Source organism: Mobula hypostoma, chromosome 23 (assembly GCF_963921235.1).
Source record: "Mobula hypostoma chromosome 23, sMobHyp1.1, whole genome shotgun sequence".
Taxonomy (NCBI): domain Eukaryota; kingdom Metazoa; phylum Chordata; class Chondrichthyes; order Myliobatiformes; family Myliobatidae; genus Mobula; species Mobula hypostoma.
The window spans coordinates 59,297,535-59,321,100 of NC_086119.1; the positions used below are offsets into that span (position 1 = coordinate 59,297,535).

The 23,566-nt window shown below is 42.7% G+C and overlaps 1 protein-coding gene across 4 annotated transcripts in view; it reads right to left on the minus strand.

Annotated features, from left to right (window-relative positions):
- The window catches only part of cabin1 (calcineurin binding protein 1), a 693,325-nt gene that overhangs the window by 496,353 nt on the left and 173,406 nt on the right, over positions 1-23,566 (minus strand). For all 4 annotated transcript variants that reach the window (XM_063031768.1, XM_063031766.1, XM_063031767.1 and 1 more), the window contains exons 20-22: positions 17,647-17,853; positions 13,830-13,975; positions 3,167-3,428 (exon numbers count right to left, since the gene is read on the minus strand). In XM_063031768.1, the coding sequence (XP_062887838.1) occupies positions 3,167-3,428; positions 13,830-13,975; positions 17,647-17,853 (615 nt within the window). The remainder of the gene's footprint in view (positions 1-3,166; positions 3,429-13,829; positions 13,976-17,646; positions 17,854-23,566) is intronic.

The following is a 23,566-nucleotide window of genomic DNA, read 5'->3' on the forward strand; positions in this document are numbered from 1 at the left end:
GACAGGAATCCGTCCTGGACACACTTAACAAACTCTGCCCCATCTATACCCTTGGAACTAATCAGGTGCCAATCAATATTAGGGAAGTTAAAGTCACCCATGATAACAACCCTGTTATTTTTGCACCTTTCCAAAATCTGCCTCCCAATCTGCTCCTCTGTATCTCTACTGCTACCAGGGGGCCTATAGAATACCCCCAATAGTGTAACTGCTCCCTTCCTGTTCCTGACTTCCACCCATATTGACTCAAAAGAGGATCCTGCTACATTACCCACCTTTTCTGTAGCTGTAATAGTATCCCTGACCAGTAATACCACCCCTCCTCCCCTTTTTCCGCCCTCTCTATCCCTTTTGAAGCACTGAAATCCAGGAATATTGAGAATCCATTCCTGCCCTGGTGCCAGCCAAGTCTCTGTAATGACCACTACATCATAATTCCATGCATGTATCCAAGCTCTCAGTTCATCACCTTTGTTCCTGATGCTTCTTGCATTGAGGTACACACATTTCAGCCCTTCTACCTTACTGTCTTTACACCGTTTATTCTGCTTCTCTTTCCTCAAAGCCTCTCTGGATGTTAGATCCGGCTTTACTCCATGCACTTCTTTCACTGCTCTATCGCTCTGGGTCCCATCCCCCTCGCAAATTAGTTTAAACCTTCCCGAACCATATCAGCAAATCTACCTGCAAGGATATTGCTCCCCCTCGAGTTCAGGTGCAACCCATCCAATGTGTACAGGTCCCACCTTCCCCAGAAGAGATCCCAATGCTTTAAAAATCTAAAACCCTGCTCCTTGCACCAACTCCTCAGCCACGCATTCAACTGCCATCTCCTCCAGTTCTTACCATCACTGTCACGTAGCACTGGCAGCAATCCTGAGAACGCCACCCTTGAGGTCCTGTTCTTCAGCCTTCTGCCTAGTTCCCGAAACTCACACTTCAGGACCTCATCCCTCTTCCTGCCTATGTCGTTGGTCCCAACATGTATCACGACTTCTGGTTGCTTTCCCTCTCACACCAGGATGTCATGCACCCGGTCAGAGACATCCTGGACCCTGGCACCCAGGAAGCAACAAACCATGCGGTTATCCTTCTCACGTCCACAAAATCTCCTGTCTGCTCCCCTGACTATACAGTCTCCAATGACAACAGCTCTCTTCCTCTCTGTCCCACCCTTCTGAACAACGGGTCAGACTCATTGCCAGAGGCCCTGCCACCGTGGCTCACACCTGGTCGGTCGTCCCCACCAACAGTACCCAGGACAGTAAACTTATTATTCAGGGGAATGGCTACAGGGGTGCTCTGCACTACCTTTTAGAATGGGGAAGAACAGTGATCTAAGTGACTTTGACCCATGCAAAGATAGTTGGTGCCAGATAAGATGGTTTGAGCATCTCAGAAACTGATAAACACCTGGGATTTTCACGCACAACATTCTCTAGCGTTTGCAGAGAACGGTGCAAAAACAAAAGTTCAGTGAGCAGCAGTTCTGTGAGTGAAAATACCTTGTTAATGAAAAAGGTCTGATGGTAATGGTCAGACTGGTTCAAGCTGACAAGAAGGCGGTAGTACTCAAATAATCACATGTTACAACTGTGGTGTGCAGAACAGCATCTCCGAACAAACAATACGTTGAACTACAGCAGTGGAAGAGCACACTAATTTGCATTCCTGTACCTAATAAAGGACCCCTGAGTGTACGTCCAGGTCAAAATTATATAGCCTGAAAAGAGTAATGGCCCCAATGCCAATCCCTGGGCAGCACAAGTTTAAAAGATACGCTTGTGGTACCCAGACACTCTTGTGGTCTGTACCTTGGTCAAACTTGTACCAACACCACCAATATTCTCTTATGCCTTCTGGAAGTCCATTTAAATGCCAAATACATTAGCCTCATCAACTCCATCCACTACATCAAACAATTCAATCAGCATAGTAAAACATGATCTACCACGATCTGTGCTGGCTTGCCTTAATTATTAATTTCCCTCCAGATAACTATTAATCTTGTCTCTCATTGACGTTTCTGAACACTTAAGCTAACTGGCCAATAGTTGTTGGACTTATCCTTACATTAGTATTTAACAAGGGAGTGACATTCGAAGCTCCAGTCTTCTATCACTGCTCGCATATCCAGACAGGACTGGAAGAGGGCTCTCAACTTCCTCTCATATATCCCTCAGAATTCTAACATGCATCCCATCTGGTCCTGCTAGCTCAGCCGACTTTTCTAACATCTTCATGTTATTAATTTTAACAGAGTGTTTTAACTAGGTCCTCCTTCACCACTACTTTGGAAGGCAGATGCAAAGTATTCATTTTGTAATTTAACCTTGCCTTCAGCATCCACGTGCAAGTTCCTATTTTTGCCCTTTGTAATCCCATAAAATCAGGAGCTCACAGCAGTAAGATATACCTTTACCTGAACAAAGTATTGTGCCAAAAAATAATGTGGTGTCCAGTGATTCAAAAGGCAGAACATAAAACTGCTCTTCATGTATGATTGTATTGGGCATGTAGCCAAGTGGTTAAGGTGTTCGTCTAGTGATCTCAAGGTCGCTAGTTCGAGCCTCAGCTGTGGCAGTGTGTTTGTGTCCTTGAGCAAAGCACTTAATCACACATTGCTGTAGTCTGTGCAAGGAGTGGCGCCCCACACAGACTTCCAATCTACGCCTTGTAAGGCATGAAAATGCCCGACACAGGCCTCTCATGGTCTGAGTCGCGTTCCCTCCCTCCCCTCATATATGATTATATGTCAATAAAGAGCATTCCATTTACTCATACTGATGTTCTGTAGTGAACCGAAAAGGAGAGTATGTTTTTAACACAGATCTACAGGAGTCCAGATACTTATACAGAATACTCAAAGTATTTGTCTCAAAGCAGCTGAATAATGGTGAAATTAAGAACATAAGAACAAAGACTGACAGATAACACCAACTAGAGACAGCTTTCTTTAAAATTCAACAGAAACAATTAACTTACAAAACTCCAAATCCACATTCCTTCCCCGCTCCCACCACCACCAGCCATTAAACCTGTTTTGCTGATAATTTACTACTACTACTACAACATCGACGCTGGCCCCCTAGGCCTGAGTCGAGTAGTAGTAGTAGTAGTAGTTTGCTGATAACTTGAACTAGTACTGTAACATTTAGATACTCACCTGTTGTACAACTTCCGAAGGCAACTCTGTTTTCCACTGTTTCAGCTGGCGTGAAGCAAATGAATGCAGGGCATAGGACATGGAGCCATATTCAATCCAGAGTGAGAGATTGGTGCGATCTATCTCAAGTGCCCGCTTAAAGCAGTTCAAAACAGCAACTGAGTGTTTCCAGATGGGTCCATCGCTCTTTAACTCATTTGAGTTCAGCTTGTCCTGGATACGGCTAGCTCGAGCCAGAGCCATGCCTGCCCAAGAATCAAACCTACACATCAGAAATATAAAATATAAGAAAGATAAAAATCATCTGTGGTATGTGTTACTAGTTTTCAAGTCTCCAGAGAACAATTCTCCAAACTACATAACATATCTTTTCTTTTTAGGAAAGAAACTATTACAGTCGCTGGAAGCTTATTTCTTGCTCATTGTGCAACTGCTTTCTAACAACAAATGCAACCCTCACAAATTAGCTGCACACAAATAAATTGTTGCATTCGTCAAATCTTAAAGGCTCAAATGACCCAATAGTACTCAGTTTACTTCCATTGTAGCCATGCCTTTTACAAAGCAGAGATAAAATAGCTTCTGAAAGATATTTCAATGTAGAAAAATTGTCTTTAATCTATTTTTGGTGCACTTAATATACTTTAATATACTTTATAATTTATTGTTGCCAAACAATTGATTCTAGAATGTACAATCATCATAGCGATATTTGATTCTGCGCTTCTCGTTCCCTGGATTACAAATCGACAGTAAATATTAAAAATTTAAATTATAAATCATAAGTAGAAAATAGAAAAATGGAAGGTAAGGTAGTGCAAAAAAACCGAGAGGCAGGTCCGGATATTTGGAGGGTATGGCCCAGATCCGGGTCAGGATTTGTTCAGCAGTCTTATCACAGTTGGAAAGAAGCTGTTCCCAAATCTGGCCGTACGAGTCTTCAAGCTCCTAAGCCTTCTTCCGGAGGGAAGAGGGACAAAAAGTGTGTTGGCTGGGTGGGTCATGTCCTTGATTATCCTGGCAGCACTGCTCCGACAGTGTGCGGTGTAAAGTGAGTCCAAGGATGGAAGATTGGTTTGTGTGATGTGCTGCGCTGTGTTCACGATCTTCTGCAGCTTCTTCCGGTCTTGGACAGGACAACTTCCATACCAGGTTGTGATGCACCCTAGAAGAATGCTTTCTACGGTGCATCTATAAAAATTAGTGAGGCTTTTAAGGGACAGGCCAAATTTCTTTAGCTTTCTCAGGAAGTAAAGGCGCTGGTGGGCCTTCTTGGCAGTTGACTCTGCTTGGTTGGACTAAGTCATTTGGGATATCGACCCCGAGGAACTTAAAGCTTATGACCTGTTCCACTTGCGCACCACCGATGTAAATTGGGTCATGCGGTCCGCTACTCCTTCTTGTCTTGCTGACGTTGAGGGATAGGTTATTGTCTTCGCACCACGCCACCAGATTCTTAATTTCCTCTCTGTATTCAAACCCATCATTACCTGAGATACGGCCTACAATTGTGGTGTCATCAGCAAACTTATATATTGGGTTCGATGGAAACTTGGCAACACAATCATGGGTGTACAGTGAGTACAGCAGGGGGCTGAGTACACAGCCTTGTGGGGCACCGGTGCTCAGAGTGATTGTAGAGAGTGATTGTAATGGCCACTATGTTTTGCTCCAAAGCTAAAACTAGCCATCACCGAAAAAATACTGCAAAAAACAAATAGCAAAACATTGCTGTTCTAGTTTTCTCACATTTTAAGTTGTTGGAATTCCAATTGTACAGTGACAGCAACTCCTATCTGAGCACACAAATGCCATCATATTCTCCCTAACATTAAAGTGAAATGTGACAAGAAATATCCAATCCAATTTGCCAATGGGCAGCACAAACAGCGATGTAAACATGGGTTGAGATAATTTGTTAATCAGGTTTATTATCACCGGCATACGTTGTGAAATTTGTTAACTAAGCAGCAACAGTACAATACATGATAAATATAGAAATAAATTACAGTAAATATTAAATCGTTAAATTAAAAATAGTAATGCAAAGACAGAATATTTTATAAAGTGAGGAAGTTTCATGGGTTTGATGTATTTTTAGAAATCGGATGCTAGAGGGGAAGCAGCTGTTTCTGAATCAATCATAACTACAACACTCTATAATGCCAAATCACCTGAGCCAGAAAACATTAAAACATATTAAAGACATTAAATGACCATATCATCCACTTGGAGGAGTTGGAAGAATTAGCAGTTCGAAATCAGCAGTAAAGGGCCACAGAACCATTAGTAGCAACAACCCCCTAATGCAATGTCCAAAGAAATACCATCTCCCAACAATGTCAGAAGGGCTGTGACGTATGGACTGCAGCCATACGTTCTACCTTCAGTTGAAACAGTCAAGCAATACAGGAACCCTCTCCGGATTAAACATACCTTTCCTATAGCAGGATGACTAAAACAGAACATAATATCCCCACTCTGAGCTGTCCAATGTCTCATACAACTGCAACATAACATCTCAATTTCTATACCCGATGCCCTGAATGAAGGACAGAATGCCACCTGTACATCTCGGTCACTCTGTTCGACAACACTCCTCGGTGTTCAACCAACCACTGTAAATATCCTGCCATGATTTGTCTCCCCAAAAATGCACATCTCACACTTACCTGAATTAAACTCAGTGTTGGAATGATCTGGTCAGACCTGCCTAGGGCGTTTGTAGAATTCTACATTAATCATTGTGTACATACAAGTATGTGAACAAATCAGAGAGTCTACAATCTCAGCAGCCATGATCCACTTTCAAATTACCTCTTAGTTGCTTTTTATTTAATATTTCAGCAATATCCCACGGCAAACATCTCAATCCAGTGCTGCAAATTTTGGCCGGAAAATTCATCAAAAAGATTATCTGACAGCATTTAAAGCATTTACCATAAATCAATAGCAAATAAACAGATGCTGCACTCTGCAACATAGTCATAGTCATACTTTATTGATCCCAGGGGGAACTTGGTTAACAACCAGCTGAAACAGGGCAGACCTTACCTCCAGCATGCTCAGTTCAGGCAGCATCAGAAGTTGCAATGCGCAGAGAAAAAAAGCAACATACACTCAATGCAGACATCCCACCTCTCCCAGAAGTTCCAGGAGTCTCCCGCATATTAATAGAGGCTCCCTGATGCCCGCAAATTATATACAATATCATGGAAATCAATTTTTTTGAGAGCAAGTGAGAGAAAGCAAGAGAGAGCGCGAGAGCAACCACGAGAGAGAGCGAGAGCAAGTGAGAGAGTGAGCGAGACAGAAAGCAATCGAGAGCGCGTGAGCGAGAGTGAAAGCGAGAGAAAGCGCGAGCAAGAGCGCACCAAGGCAGAGTGTTCCAAAAAAAATATAAAACATACGTCACCCCAGACTACACTAAAGTGTACCCCTGCCTAATAAGGGTCAAAATAATGACAGTGTTGCTCGCTGCACTGTTTGCAACAGTGACTTTTCTATTGCCCATGGTGGGTTAAGACTGTAAAAGACATGTTGAGGTGAGTTTAACAGGTGTCATTTGTTCATTAGCATAGCTAACGTTATTTAAACTAGCTGGCCAGCTACTAAGGAGCTACTCTATTGCAGACATCCCACCTCTCCCGGAAGTCTCCCGCAAATTGATGATGCTACCTCCCTGAAATGAGTTTTTGCAGGGGGGGATGTCTGTCAATGGCCACTTTATTAGGCATCTCCTGTACCTAATAAAAGTGGCCACTGAGTATATATTCATGGTCTTCTGCACACTGTTGCAATGCATGACTAGTTACTGTCGCCTTCCTGTCAGCTTGAACCAGTCTGGCCATTCTTCTCTGACCTCTCTCATTAACAAAGCCTTTTCACCCACAGAACTGCTGCTCAGTGGAAGTTTCTGGCACCATTCACTGCAAACTCTAGAAACTGTTGTCCCAGAATATCAACAGTTTCTGAGGTAATTAAAACAATACCATGGTGTACCAACGATCATTCTACAGTCAAAATCACATAGATCATTGAGTATTGAGTACAGGAATTGGGATGTAATGTTGAAATTGTAGAAGGCATTGGTAAGGCCAAATTTGGAGTATTGTGTACAGTTCTGGTCACCGAATTATAGGAAAGATGTCAATAAAATTGAGAGAGTACAGAGGAGATTTACTAAAATGTTGCCTGGGTTCCATCTCCTAACTTACAGAGAAAGGTTGCACAAGTTAGGTCTTTATTCTTTGGAACGTAGAAGGTTGAGGGGGGACTTGATAGAGGTATTTAAAATTATGAGAGGGATGGATAGAGTTGACGTGGATAGGCTTTTTCCATTGAGAGTGGGGGAAATTCAAACAAGAGGACATGAGTTGAGAGTTAAAGGGCAAAACTTTAGGGGTAACATGAGGGGGAACTTCTTTACTCAGAGGGTGGTAGATGTATGGAACGAGCTTCCAGCAGAAGTGGTTGAGGCAGGTTCGATGTGGTCAGTTAAAGTTAAATCGGATAGACACATTGACAGGAAAGGAATGGAGGGTTATGGGCTGAGTGCAAGAAGGGCGAGACTGCGCAGGCATGTGACGTCAACAGGACAGTGCAGAGAGTTTAAAAAGGCGGGTTGCTACCAACGGTTGTCTTTTGGATCGGGCTACAGAGCATCGTGGGAGCTGAATTCTGAAGGAAGGCAGTTTTTTTAAAAACGTCTTCAAGTGCAAGAAGGGCGAGACTGCGCAGGCATGTGATGTCAACAGGACCGCGCGGAGAGTTTAAAAGGGAGACCACCCTATACAGCGGGCAGCTGTTGGAGCCGGCAGCGGAGTGAGTAGGAGCAGAGTGTAGGGCTTTGGCTTCAACGGGCTTTGGCAGTAAACGAGAAGAGGCGAGAGCGAAGCACCAACTCCTTTTTTCTCCCCCCACTTTTCGCGAATCGGCCTGGCCAGACAGGAACAGCAGGGCTCTCACAGCTAACGGTTTAAAAAGTTCGTCTGTTTAGCGAGGTAAGTGGGTGAGTAGACTTATTTTTCCTGTTTCATTCCTGTAGAATTAGATAGCATGCCTGCAGGGTTGGTGCTTTGTTCAGGGCGTCAGATGTGGGAATCCTGGGAGACCTCCAGCCTCCCTGATGGCCACATCTGCGCCAGGTGCACCGAGATGCAGCTCCTCAGAGACCGTGTTAGAGATCTGGAGCTGCAGCTTGATGACCTACTGCTTATCAGGGAAAGTGAAGAGCTGATAGACAGGAGCTACAGGGAGGTAGTCATCCCTAGGCTACAGGGGTCAGAAAGCTGGGTCACTGTCAAGAGAGGGAAGGGAAATGCCCGGATAGTGGAGAGCACCCCTGTGGCTGTCCCCCTCAGCAACAAAATACCTTGTTCTGGATGTTGTTGAGGGGGATGACCTGACAGGGAATGCCCACGGTGACCGGGTCTCTGGCACTGAGCCTGGTGCTGTTGTGCAGGAGAGAAGGAGGGAGAAGACGAATGCGGTAGTCATAGGGGATTCCATAGTCAGGGGAACGGACAGGAGATTCTGTGAGCCTGATAGAGATACCCGCATGGTGTGTTGCCTCCCAGGTGCCAGGGTACAGGATGTCTCGGATCGGGTCCTGAATATTCTGAAGCAGGACCTCCAGGGTAGTAATCTCGGAATTCCTACCTATGCCATGTGCTAGCGAGGGCAAGAATAATAGGATCAGGCAGATGAATGCGTGGCTGAGAGACTGGTGCAGGGGGCAGGGCTTCAGATTCTTGGATAATTGGGATCTCTTCTGGGGGAAGTATGACCTGTTCAAAAAGGACAGGTTACACCTGAAGGGGACCAATATCCTGGCAGGGAAGTTTAATAGAGCTGTTAGGGAGGGTTTAAACTAATTTGGCAGGGGGATGGGAACCAGAATGACAGAGCGGAGGAAGGGGAAAACAGAAATAAATCTAAGATAATGAGCAGTAAAGATGTCAGGAAAGACAGGCAGGTGATGGGGCAAATTTGGAGCCATTAGGATGAGTTACAATGCAATAAAGTTGCAGTGAAATCAAAGCGAAAAGTACCAAATACTGGTCTTAAGGTGTTATACTTAAATGCACGCAGCATAAGGAATAAGGTGGATGATCTTGTCGTACAGCTACAGATTGGCAGGTATGATATTCTGGCCATCACTGATACGTGGCTAAACGATGCATGTCTCTTGGAGCTGAACGTCCAAGGATACACAGTGTATCAGAAGGATAGGAAGGTAGGCAGGGGGAGGTGTGGCTTTATTGGTAAGAAATTATATTAAATCATTAGAAAGAGGTGATATAGGATCGGAAGGTGCAGAATCTTTATGGGTTGAGCTAAGAAATTGCAAGGGTAAAGGGACCCTGATGGCAGTTATTTATAGGCCTCCAAACAGCTGCAGGGATGTGGACTACAAATTACAACAGGAAATAGAAAAGGCGTGTCAGAAGGGCAGTGTTATGATAATTGTGGGGGGATTTTAACATGCGAGTGGATTGGGAAAATCAGGTCGGCACTGGATCTCAAGAGAGAGAATTTGTAGAATGTCTGCGAGATGGCTATTTAGAACAACTTGTTGTTGAGCCTACTAGGGGATCGGCTGTACTGGATTGGGTATTGTGTAATGAACCGGAGGTGATTAGACAGATTGAGGTGAAGGAACCCTTAGGAGGCAGTGATCATAACATGATTGAGTTCACTGTGAAATTTGAAAAAGAGAAGCCGAAATCCGATGTGTCAGTATTTCAGTGGAGTAAAGGAAATTACAGTGGCATGAGAGAGGAACTGGCCAAAGTTGACTGGAAAGGGACACTGGCGGGAAAGACGGCAGAGCAGCAGTGGCTGGAGTTTATGCGAGAAGTGAGGACGGTGCAAGACAGGTATATTCCAAAAAATAAGAAATTTTCAAATGGAAAAAGGATGCAATCGTGGTTGACAAGAGAAGTCAAAGCCAAAGTTAAAGCAAAGGAGAGGGCATACAAGGAAGCAAAAATTAGTGGGAAGACAGAGGATTGGGAAGTTTTTAAAAGCTTACAAAAGGAAACCAAGAAGGTCATTAAGAGGGAAAAGATGAACTATGAAAGGAATCTAGCAAATAATATCAAAGAGGATACTAAAACCTTTTTCAAGCACATAAAGAGTAAAAGACAGGTGAGAGTAGATATAGAACCAATAGAAAATGATGCTGGAGAAATTGTAATGTGAGATAAGGAGATGGCAGAGGAACTGAATGAGTATTTTGCATCAGTCTTCACTGAGGAAGACATCAGCAGTATACCGGACACTCAAGGCTGGCAGGGAAGAGAAGTGTGCGCAGTCACAATTACGACAGAGAAAGTACTCGGGAAGCTGAATAGTCTAAAGATAGATAAATCTCCCGGACAAGATGGAATACACCCGCGTGTTCTGAAGGAAGTAGCTGTGGAGATTGCGGAGGCATTAGCCATGATCTTTCAAAAGTCGATAGATTCTGGCATGGTTCCGGAGGACTGGAAGATTGCAAATGTCACTCCGCTATTTAAGAAGGGGGCAAGGAAGCAAAAAGGAAATTATAGACCTGTTAGCTTGACATCAGTGGTTGGAAAGTTGTTGGAGTTGATTGTCAAGGATGAGGTTACAGAGTACATGGAGGGATATGACAAGATAGGCAGAACTCAGCTTGGATTTCTTAAAGGAAAATCCTGCCTGACAAACCTATTACAATTTTTTGAGGAAATTACCAGTAGGCTAGACAAGGGAGATGCAGTGGATGTTGTATATTTGGATTTTCAGAAGGCCTTTGACAAGGTGCCACACATGAGGCTACTTATCAAGATAAGAGCCCATGGAATTACGGGAATGTTACATAAGTGGATAGAGCATTGGCTGATTGGCAGGAAACAGAGAGTGGGAATAAAGGGATCCTATTCTGGTTGGCTGCCGGTTACCAGTGGTGTTCCGCAGGGGTCCTTGTTGGGGCCGCTTCTTTTTACATTGTACAGCAACGATTTGGATTATGGAATAGATGGCTTTGTGGCTAAGTTTGCTGACGATGCGAAGATAGGTGGAGGGGCCGGTAGTGCTGAGGAAACGGAGAGTCTGCAGAGAGACTTGGATAGATTGGAAGAATGGGCAGAGAAGAGGCAAATGAAGTACAATGTTGGAAAGTGTATGATTATGCACTTTGGCAGAAATAATAAACGGGCAGATTATTATTTAAATGGGGAAAGAATTCAAAGTTCGGAGATGCAATGGGACTTGGGAGTCCTCGTACAGGATACCCTTAAGGTTAACCTCCAGGTTGAGTCAGTGGTGAAGAAGGCGAATGCAATGTTGGCATTCATTTCTAGAGGAATAGAGTATCGGAGCAGGGATGTGATGTTGAGGCTCTATAAGGCGCTGGTGAGACCTCACTTGGAGTACTGTGGGCAGTTTTGTTCTCCTTATTGAAGAAATGATGTGCTGACGCTGGAGAGGGTACAGAGAAGATTCACTAGAATGATTCCGGGAACGAGAGGGTTATCATATGAGGAACGTTTGTCCGCTCTTGGACTGTATTCCTTGGAGTTTAGAAGAATGAGGGGAGACCTCATAGAAACATTTCGAATGTTGAAAGGCATGGACAGAGTGGATGTGGCAAAGTTGTTTCCCATGATGGGGGAGTCTAGTACGAGAGGGCATGACTTAAGGATTGAAGGGCGCCCATTCAGAACAGAAATGCAAAGAAATTTTTTAGTCAGAGGGTGTTGAATCTATGGAATTTGTTGCCACGGGCGGCAGTGGAGGCCAAGTCACTGGGTGTATTTAAGGCAGAGATTGATAGGTATCTGAGTAGCCACGGCATCAAAGGTTATGGTGAGAAGGTGGGGTAATGGGACTAAATGGGAGAATGGATCAGCTCATGATAAAATGGCGGAGCAGACTCGATGGGCCGAATGGCCGACTTCTGCTCCTTTGTCTTATGGTCTTATGGAGTGCAGGTCGGTGGGACTAGGTGAGAGTAAGAGTTCGGCACGGACTAGAAGGGCCGAGATGGCCTGTTTCCATGCTGTAATTGTTATATGGTTATATGGTTCTATCACATTTCTTCCCCATTCTGATGTTTGGTCTGAACGGCAACTGCATGCTGCTATGCATTGAGATGCTGCCGCATGATAGACTGATTAAATATTTGCATTAACAAGCACGTGCACAGGTGTACCTAATAAAATGGCCAATGAGTATAAATAGGGATGAACACTAACTGATACTGAAGATCAGAGGACCCCGCAGCCTATTTGATTTAATATTTAAAATATTCAGTTAAGCCCAATTACAACCACTAGAGACGGAACAATCTGACTGGTAATGATGTAGAATGCCTTAATGGAATGGTCCCAATGTTGCAGACATGACTAGTCATTTTTGCATTGTCATGGGATCCTGAATTATCCCTATGAACTGTGCTTTTAAAAGAGAGAGACAGAGAGAGAGAGATGTCCAACACAGACACCTTGTTATTAAGAGAGAGAGAGGCGAAGACTGCTTGGAGATGGTGTATGGTTTCTCTGCAGCATGTTTCCATTTCTGCAAGGACACTGGCAGCTTCTAAGTTCTTAGAGAGAGAAGGGAGGAGCTACTTGATGGACAGCTGGTGTTCAGCACAACAATATTTAAACCAGCGTAATTGCTTATTTCACAGGACACGCAGACGCACTAAGGTGTGGTGAAGTTACCACTATCCTGTCTAGGGGACCGTGGATCCATTACGAGGTATCGATTTGCGATTGTTAGTGCGTGAAAGAGCGACCTTGTGGAGTCTACTAGTGTGTCTAGCCCTCGCCTGGGTTGGTAGACTATCACTCGAAGATGGTGCTCTTAAGTTGGTCAAGTTTGGCTAACTTGGAAGTTTCAGAGGACAATGGGAAGATCGACGGCATCAGCTCATCTGAAGAACCAAACACCTCTCTCTCTCCATCACTACTCCACTCAATACCACAAACTGAACTGAACTTTACTCATCACCGTAAGACTGTATCCATTTACCCCTAGACTTGAAGAAGCTTGTTTTTTCCCTATTTCCACACTTATATATATAATCATTGCTAACCTGTTTGATATATCTGCATTTATATGACTGCATTGCATTGTTACTAATAAATACCACTAGTTAATAGCAATACCAGACTCCAAAGTGTTTTCCATTTCTGCTGGTTCTTTAACCCGTCATGGGGTACGTGACATGCATGCATTCACTATCAGCAAGGTTCCAAGAATTTTATCAACCTGGTTTAGTTTACTCTGGTTCCAAATCAGAAGTAGTAGAGTCTATACCCGCTCTAGGGCTTGAAAATAAAATATAGGCTGACATTGCATTACTAAGGTATTGCTGAATAATTCTCAGATTCATATAGCTATAAAAGATCATATTGTGATATCACAAAAATAGCAGCACGGTTCTCTCAAAGCCATGGCTAATATTTATCGCTTAAAGAATTCTGTCCTACTATCCCTGACAGTAGGCTGGAACGATGGACATGAACCATACAAGCTGAAAACTACTATTAGAAATGTAGAAAATGGGTTAAATGTTATTCAGGCACAAAGTATGCACCTTAGCCATTACAAAATAGGAAACATCCCAAAATATCTCTATGATTCATTTTCTTGATTTCAGAACACCAATGTAACCAACAATACAAACCTGCCTGGGCAGACACAAATGTCATGCATATAGAATTTAATAGCTTTGGCCTGTTCTTTGTTCTTGAAATGATAATCAGCTAAGAGGTAATACAATTCATTGACAAGAGGAAGCCCAGAATCTGCACCTTCAGGGAGCACTGGCACCTGAAACAAAAAAGAATTCATCAGGTTCAAAGCTATAAGATTGCCCTAAAAAAAAATGGTCATCAACAGTCCATTTCTAATCCCAAACAAAGCTAGTAATGAAAACCTTCCAGGAAAGTCTTTAACACAAGCTGCTACCGAATTATTGAATCACAAACAAGAGAAAATCCACAAATGCTGGACATCCGAGCAACACACACAAAATGCTGGAGGAACTCAGCAGGCCAGGCAGCACCTATGGGAAAAAGTACAGTTGATGTTCTGGGCTGAGATCCTTCGGCAGGACTGGAGAAGCTGAAGGGTCTTGGCCCGAAACATCGACTATACTTTTTCCCACAGATGCTGCCAGACCTGCTAAGTTCCTCCAGCATCTTGTGTGTGTTAATTATTACACTTATTACTTGACCCCTTTTCTCTTTCATTGCTTCCAAAAAGATCTCTTTTAACAGATCTGACTTCATAGATTGAATTGAATTGACTTTATTTCTTACATCCTTCACATACATGAGTAAAAATCTTTATGTCTCTATCTAAATGTGCAATCATAGTAATTTATGATCATTTATAATAAATAGAACAGTCAATGTAACATAGAAATACACTCAAATCAGTGTGAGTTAATCAATCTGATCGCCTGGTAGAAGAAGCTGTCCTGGAGCCTGTTGGTCTAGGCTTTTCTGCTGCGGTACCATTTCCCGGATGGTAGCAGCTGGAATAGATTGTGGTTGGGGTGACTCGGGTCCCCAATGATCCTTCGGGCCCTTTTTTTCACACCTACCTTTGTAAATGCCCTGAATCACGGGAAGTTCACAACTACAGAATGAACATAAAACCATACTAAGGTTTACCTGTAAAGTTTCTTCAAACAAGCACTATCAAATATTTATCCCTCAGTTTGCATAACTAATTCATCCAATAGGAAACAGAGTTTCTGACCCAGTCTTTGAAGCTCTTTGGGTACAAGTAACCAATTCTGATCGGGTATTCACAAAGCTTTCACACACAGTCTCCAGCTTTCAATCACACCCTTTTCACCTTGCATTTTTTTAAAATGTTCAAGAAAAATGAGAATAGTTAATGTTTTTTATCCTGATTTCCAATAGCACTATCCAGGCTTAAACCTTAAATTCTGGTTTGCCACTAGCTTGAACTGACCATTTGGGAACTTCCCAAACCAATTCATTTCACGGCTTTTATGTTCCCTTATTTCAGTCCTCTCTCATATTTTGCCTGCATTTCATAATTTTTGTATCCTTGTTCAGAATCAGATTTGGGTTTAATATCACTGGCATATGTTGTGAAATTTGTCATTTTGCAGCAACATTGCAATACGTAATAATAAAAACTATAAATTACTACTTATTGAACCAACGTAACTACCTCAGTATTTTCCCCTCTGTTTTTGCACTACTTGTTTTTTATTATTACTACTTATTGTACTACTGAGGTAGTGTACATAGCTTCATTGTCCATGAGAAATCTGATGGCAGAGAGGAAGAAGCTGTTCCTGAAGTGTTGATTGTCTTCAGGCTCCGGGACCTCCTCCTTGAAAACAGCAAGGAGAAGAAGGCAATGTCTGGGTGATGGGGGTCCTTAATTAAGGATGCTACCTTTTTGAGTCATTTCCTTTTGAAGGTGTCCTAGATGCTGGGGAGGCTCGTGCTTATGAGGGAGCTAGCTTTCTACAGCTTTATCCGATCCCGTGCGGTGGCCCGGCCCTCTATACCAGACAGTGATGCAACCAGTTAGAATCCTCTCCATGGGACATATGTAGAAATTTGCTTGTGTCTTTGGTGACATACTATTTCTCCCCAAACTCCTAATGATATATAGCCAGTGTCATGCCTTCTTTGCAACTGCATCAATATGTTGGGTCCAGGATCGATCCTCAGAGATGATGACACCCAACAACTTGAAATTGCTCACTCTTTCATCTTCTGATCCCCTGATGAGGACAGGTGTGTGTTCCCTCAACTTACCCTTCCTGAAATCCATAAGTTCCTTTGTCTTACTAATGTTGAGTGCAAGATTGTGCTGCAACTCCACTCAACCAGCTGATCTACCTTCCTCCTACCTTATCACCATCTGAAATTCTGTCAACATTAGTTGTGTTGTTGGCACACTTATAGATGGCTTTTGAGCTGAGCTTAGCCACACAATCATTCGTGTAAAGAGTAGAGCAGTGGGCCAAGCCAACAAATGTACCCTCCACTAAATTTTTTTCTCATTAACCGATGAGCTAGATGGCTCCATCCTCCAAGAGGACCACATCTTGCTGTTGGGTTTGGAGACGTGTGTGCCTCAATGACCCAGAGAGCTATGTTAGATGGAGTTGAGGCTTTATGGTTTGGCTCTTGGTAGGGTGCCCATGCCAAACTGGCCAAAGGGTTGAGTTGAGGCTAGGCTAAGAGTGGTCCCACTGGTCCTCCAGGTTCGGGGTGGGGGTGGGAGGGTTCAGCTCGGAGCTAACAACACAGTCTGGTCAAAACAAAATTATTACGGAAACGACAATGAAGAATCCTTCTATATATGTGTGCAAAAGTAATAAGGCCAAGGACAGACAGAGGTGCTGTGCAAACGTCATCGGCATAACAGGCAGTAAATAACTTGATGACTTTATCAACCGTTTCTGCCCCAGCAATACCAGACAGATAATCACTTTGTCCTATCCATATCTCCCTAAAGTCTCATCAACTCATTTGCCCTCTTTCTCAGATCTGCTAAACTGACTTCAACTTCTATTTCTTTTCTCTCATATACTGCCTGACCAACAGAGTATTTCAGGCATTTTCTGGGATTACTTCTGACTTTCCATATCTGCAGTTTTTGATTTGTCATTCACTCTTGAGGTCTATGAATGCTCATGTTCAAATAGATCTGGCTATCCTCAAACAATAAACAAAAGGTTAGCTCACAGATATAGTTGTGATTAGGAAGACAAATGTTTTTTTTAAAGAATTAAAGTGAAACAATACAAAGTAGGAACACCTGCCACATTAAATGTAACAGCTAGAGTGCTAAACACTGGAGACACAAGAAACTGCGATGCTGGAATCGAGAGCAACAAACTAAATTCTGGAGGAACTCAGTGGGTCAGTCAGCAGCTGTGAAAATAGACAGTTAATATTTTCGGTCAAGATCTTTCAACTGGACATTTCCACAAATGCTGTCTGACTGCATAATTCTTCCAGCATTTTGTTTGTCTGTGATACCTCATTTAAAGGGCAAAATTATCTCTCAAACAGATGATTGAGTAAACCTTTTCTACACAAATTACCAAGTGTCTAAAGAGGAAAGACTCAGCAGAAAATATCAATTTTCCCCAGACATTGGAATAATCAAAGTAATCTGGCAGACTTCAAGGTACATGAAAGAGTGTTGATATGATGGTGTTTCCACTTGTGGGGGAATCCAAGATGAGGGACAGAATCTCAGAATGATGAAACCACCATTTAAAACCTGAGAACAAATTTTCTTTCTCAGATGATTATAAAATCTTTGGAATTCTCTACCCAGGAAGCTGTGGATGTTAAGTGATTAATTACTTACAAAGCCATGACACTTTCAGACTCTCATGGAATTAAAAGTTCATAGAATCAAACAGGAAAGAAGAATTGAGATAACAATCAGTTTAGATTTTGATAATTACTCCTCAGTGGAATTCTCATTACCGTGTCAACAGAGCCTTCAATATACGCTGTTACACTCTCTATAGAGAGAGGTAGATTATCTTCATCACGATCTATCGCAGCAATCTTCTTCAAGAGATTTGCCAAATCTGCAGACACCGTGCTGGTCTTGTAACTGTCAAACTCTGGGTAATTCTTGGGTTTGAAATAATCAAACATGAATTCTGCATCATCCCAACCCAGTTCAACCTGTAGTTGAAACCAAGAGAAAAGGACAATAGTTTACCTTGAGCCACTGCTTTTAATTCAAAGGACAACCATCAGGAAAAAAGTAAAACAAAAGTAACTTGCTGCAGGAAAAAATGTATTAATCTCCTTACAGCAACTCAGTAAACATTGATAGCCGAGAATTTGCTGTCAGTGCCAAAATTACTGAAGTCATCCCCACTTTAAAGGAACATCCCCACAAATATACAGCACTGCATAAAACAAGAACAAGATTGGTTAATGTCATTTCCAGTACACACGTGTAAAGGAAAACAAAGTAATTGTAACTCTGTATCCAAAGCAACACAAAAAAAAGCTAAAAAACATAATAATAAAAACTAAATTTAAATATAAGATGGCTTATATACATAGAGTCACAGAGAAGTACAACACAGAAGCAGCCCCTGCAATCCATCCAGTCCATGCCAAAAACAATTTAAACTGCCTACTCTCATCCACCTGCACCAGGACCATAGCCCTCCATATCCCTACCATCCATGTACCTATCCAAACTTCTTTTAAACGTTGAAATCAAGCTCACGTGCACCACTTGTTCTGGCAGCTCATTCCACATTCTCACAACACTCGGAGTGAAGAAGTTTTCACTCATGATCTCCTTAAACTTCTCACCTTTCATCCTTCACCCATGAACTCTGGTTGTAGTCCCACCCATCCTCAGTGCAAAAAGCCCCTTTGCATTTACTCTATCTACAGTATACCCCTCAAAAATTTGTATATCTCTATTAAATCTTCTCTTAATTATCTGCTTCTGAAGAATATAGTCCTAACCTATTCAATCTTTCCTTATAACTCAGGTCCTCCAGACTGGGCAACATCCTTATTAATTTTGCCTGTACTCTTTCAACCTTATTTACATATTTCCTATAGATTGGTGACCAAAACTGCACATAATACTCCAAACTAGGCCTCACCAATGTCTTATACAACTTCAACATAACATCTCATCTTTTGTACTCAATATATTGTTTTACGAAGGCAAAAATGCCAAAAGCTTTCTTTACGACTCTATCTACCTGTGACACCACTTTCAATGAATTATGGACCTGTATTCCCAGATCCTTTTATTCCAGCACTCTCCTCAGTGTCCTACCATTCACTGTGTAAGGCCTACCCTGGTTGGTCCAACCAAACTGTAAAACCTTGCGCTTGTCTGCACTAAGTTCTATCTGCCATTTACGAGCCCATCTTCCCAGATTCTTCTGCAAGACATGATAGCCTTTCTCACTGTCCACTACAGCTCCCAATCTTGACGTCATCCACAAATTTGCTGATCCAATTAACCACATTATCATCTAGATCATTGATATACACGGCAAACAACACAGACCCAGCATCAATCCCTATGGCACGCCACTAGTCACAGGGCACCAGTCAGACAGGCAACCCTCTACTACCACTTTCTGGTTTCTCCCACAAAGTCAATATCTAATCTAATTCTATTTACTACCTCATCTTGAAAGCCAAGCAACTGAAACTTATTGACCAGCATTTCATGTGGGACCTTGTCGATTGCCTTGCAAAAGCCCATGTAGGCAACATCCAGTGCCTTGTCAACATCTACTGCCCTATCTTCATCAGCTTTCCTTGTAAGGTCCTCGAAAAATTTTACCAGATTGGTTAGACATGATCTACCATGCACGAAACCCTGCTGACAATCCTTAATCAGTCCATGTCTATCCAAATACTTATATATCTCATACTTCTGAATACTTTCCAATAACTTTCCCACAACTGATGTCAGACTCACTGGTCGATAAATTTCCTGGTTTCTGTTTAGAGCCATTTTTAAACAGCCAAACAACATTGGGCATCCTCCAATCCTCTGGTTCCCCTCCTGTCGCTAAATATGCTTTAAATATCTCTGCTAGAGCCCTGGTAATTTCTGCACTTGCCTCCCTTCAGGTCTGAGGGAACACCTTGTCAAGCCTGGGGGATTTATCCACCCTGATTTGCCTCAAGGTAGCAACTATCTCCTCCTTTGGGTGCATGAAGTTGATGCCGTTTTGCCTCACTTCTATAGACTCTGTATCTATCTCCTGAGTAAGTACAGATGCAACAAATCTTAAGATCTTCACCACCTGTACAGAATCAACACATGGATTACCAAACTGGTCTTCCAGAGGACAAATTTTGTCCCTTGCAATCCTTTTGTTCTTAACATACCTATAGAATCCGTTAGGATTCTCCTTCACCTTGTCTGCTCAAGCAACTTCATGTTCATGCCTTATTTTAGCCTTCCTGATTTCTTTCTAAATGTTCTCTTGCATTTCTTATACTCAAGCATCTCATTTGTTCCTACTTGCCTATACCTACAATGCACCTCCTTTTTCTCTTATCCAGAGCCTCAATATTTCTTGTAAACCAAGGTTCCCTACACTTGTTATCTTTACCTGTTATTCTGACAAGCACACACAAGATTTGTACTCTCAAAATTTCACTTTTGAAGGCCTCCCATTTTCCAAGTACACCTTTGCCAGAAAACAGCCTGTCCCAATCCACACTCCCCAGGTCAATTCTGATACCATCTGATACCTTTCTCCAATTTAGAATCTCAAACCGCTGACTGGACTTATCTTTCTGCACATCTACTTTGAAACTAATGGCACTGTTGTCACTGGATGCAATGTGTTCCCCTACACAAACTTCTGTCACCTGCCCTGTCTCATGCCCAAATAGAAGAACCAGTATCATATACTCTCTGATTGGCACTTCTGCATACTGATGAAAGAAATTTTCCTGAACACATTTGACAAACTCTACCCCGTATAGTCATTTTGTACAGTATGGGATTCAGAGTCAATATGAAGAAAGTTAAAATCACCTACCATAACAACCTATGTTTTTTGCAACACTCTGTGATCTCTTTACAAATTTGTTCCCCTCAAGGACTGTAATATAGCCCCATCTACATGGTTATAGACAGATTGTATATCTATTAAGTAAAGCTAGGCACAGGAGTGTCTCTACATAAGGTAACTGACAGGAAATGGTACAGTAGTGGAGGTTGAGGGTGTGGAGGGGTGAGCTAGTGGGTGGATGTCTTGATCAGTCTTACTGCTTGGGGAAAGTAATGGTTTTTGAGTCTAGTGGTCCTGGCATGATGCTATGTGACCTTCCCCTTGATGGGAGTATGAAAAACAGTCCATGAGCAAGATCAGTGGGATCCTTCACGATGTTACTGACCCCTTTACTGGTCTCTGGCACTGAGCCTGGAGCGGTTGTGCAGGAGAGAAGGAGGGAGAAGAGGAATGCGGTAGTTGTAGGGGATTCCACAGTCAGGGGAACGGGATGTCTTGGATCGGGTCCTGAATATTCTGAAGGGAGAGGGCAAGCAGCCAGTTGTCTTGGTACATGTTGGTACCAATGACATAGATAGGACAAAGGAGGAGGTCCTGAAGAGAGATTTCCAGGAGTTAGGAAGGAAGCTGAGAAGCAGGACCTCCAGGGTAGTAATCTCGGGATTGCTACCTGTGCCACGTGCTAGTGAGGGCAAGAATAGTAGGATCAGGCAGATGAATGCATGGCTGACAGACTGGTGCAGGGGGCAAGGCTTCAGATTCTTAAATAATTGGGATCTCTTCTAGGGGAAGTATGACCTGTACAAAAAGGATGGGTTACACCTGAACCTGAAGGGGACCATTATCCTGGCGGGAAAGTTTAATAGAGCTGTTAGGGAGGGTTTAAACTAATTTGGCAGGGGGATGGGAACCGGAATGACAGAGTGGAGGAAGGGGAAAACAGAAATAAATCTAAGATAGTAAGCAGTAAAGATGTCAGGAAAGACAGGCAGGTAATGGGGCAAATTTGTAGCCATTGGGATGAGTTGCAGTGCAATAAAGTTGCAGTGAAATCAAAGCAAAAGGTACCAAATACTGGTCTTAAGGTGTTATACTTAAATGCACGCAGCATAAGGAATAAGGTGGATGATCTTGTCGTACAGCTACAGATTGGCAGGTATGATATTGTGGCCATCACTGAGACGTGGCTAAAGGTTGCATGTCTCTAGGAGCTGAACGTCCAAGGATACACGGTGTATCGGAAGGATAGGAAGGTAGGCAGAGGGGGAGGCATGGCTTTATTGGTAAGAAATGATATTAAACCATTAGAAAGAGATGACATAGGATTGGAAGGTGCAGAATCTTTATGGGTTGACCTAAGAAATTGCAAGGGTAAAAGGACCCTGATGGCAGTTATTTATAGGCCTCCAAACAGCTGCAGGGATGTGGACTACAAATTACAACAGGAAATAGAAAAGGCTTGTCAGAAGGGCAGTGTTATGATAATTGTGGGGGGATTTTAACATGCGAGTGGATTGGGAAAATCAGGTTCGCACTGGATCTCAAGGGAGAGAATTTGTAGAATGTCTGCGAAATGGCTATTTAGAATAGCTTGTTGTTGAGCCTACTAGGGGATCGGCTGTACTGGATTGGGTATTGTGTAATGAACCGGAGGTGATTAGAGAGATTGAGGTGAAGGAACCCTTAGGAGGCAGTGATCATAACATGATTGAGTTCACTGTGACATTTGAAAAAGAGAAGCCGAAATCTGATGTGTCGGTATTTCAGTGGAGTAAAGGAAATTACAGTGGCATGAGAGAGGAAACGGCCAAAGTTGACTGGAAAGGGACACTGGCGGGAAAGGCGGCAAAGCAGCAGTGGCTGGAGTTTATGCGAGAAGTGAGGAAGGTGCAAGACAGGTATATTCCAGAAAAGAAGAAATTTTCGAATGCCAAAAGGATACAACCGTGGTTGACAAGAGAAGTCAAAGCCAAAGTTAAAGCAAAGGAGAAGGCATACAAGGAAGCAAAAATTAGTGGGAAGACAGAGGATTGGGAAGTTTTTAAAACCTTACAAAGAAGGTCATTAAGATAAAAAAGATTATCTATGAAAGGAAGCTAGCAAATAATATCAAAGAGGATACTAAAAGCTTTTTCAAGTATATAAAGAGTAAAAGACAGGTGAGAGTAGATATAGGACCTATAGAAAATGATGCTGCGGAAATTGTAATGGGAGATAAGGAGATGGCGGAGGAACTGAACGAGTATTTTGCATCAGTCTTCACTGAGGAAGACATCAGCAATATACTGGACACTCAAGGGTGGCAAAGAAGAGAAGTGTGCGCAGTCACAATTACGACAGAGCAAGTACTCAGGAAGCTGAATAGTCTAAAGATAGATAAATCTCCAGGACCAGATGGAATGCACCCTCGTGTTCTGAAGGAAGTAGCTGTGGAGATTGCGGAGGCACTAGCGGTGATCTTTCAAAAGTCGATAGATTCTAGAATGGTTCAGGAGGACTGGAAGATTGCAAATGTCACTCCGCTATTTAAGAAGGGGGCAAGGAAGCAAAAAGGAAATTATAGACCTGTTAGCTTGACATCGGTGGTTGGGAAGTTGTTGGAGTCGATTGTCAAGGTAGAGGTTACAGAGTATCTGGAGGCATATGACAAGGTAGGCAGAACTCAGCATGGATTCCTTAAAGGAAAATCCTGCCTGACAAACCTATTACAATCTTTTGAGGAAATTACCAGTAGGCTAGACAAGGGAGATGCAGTGGATGTTGTATATTTGGATTTTCAGAAGGCCTTTGACAAGGTGCCACACATGAGGCTACCTAACAACATAAGAGCCCATGGAATTACGGGAAAGTTACATAAGTGGATAGAGCGTTGGCTG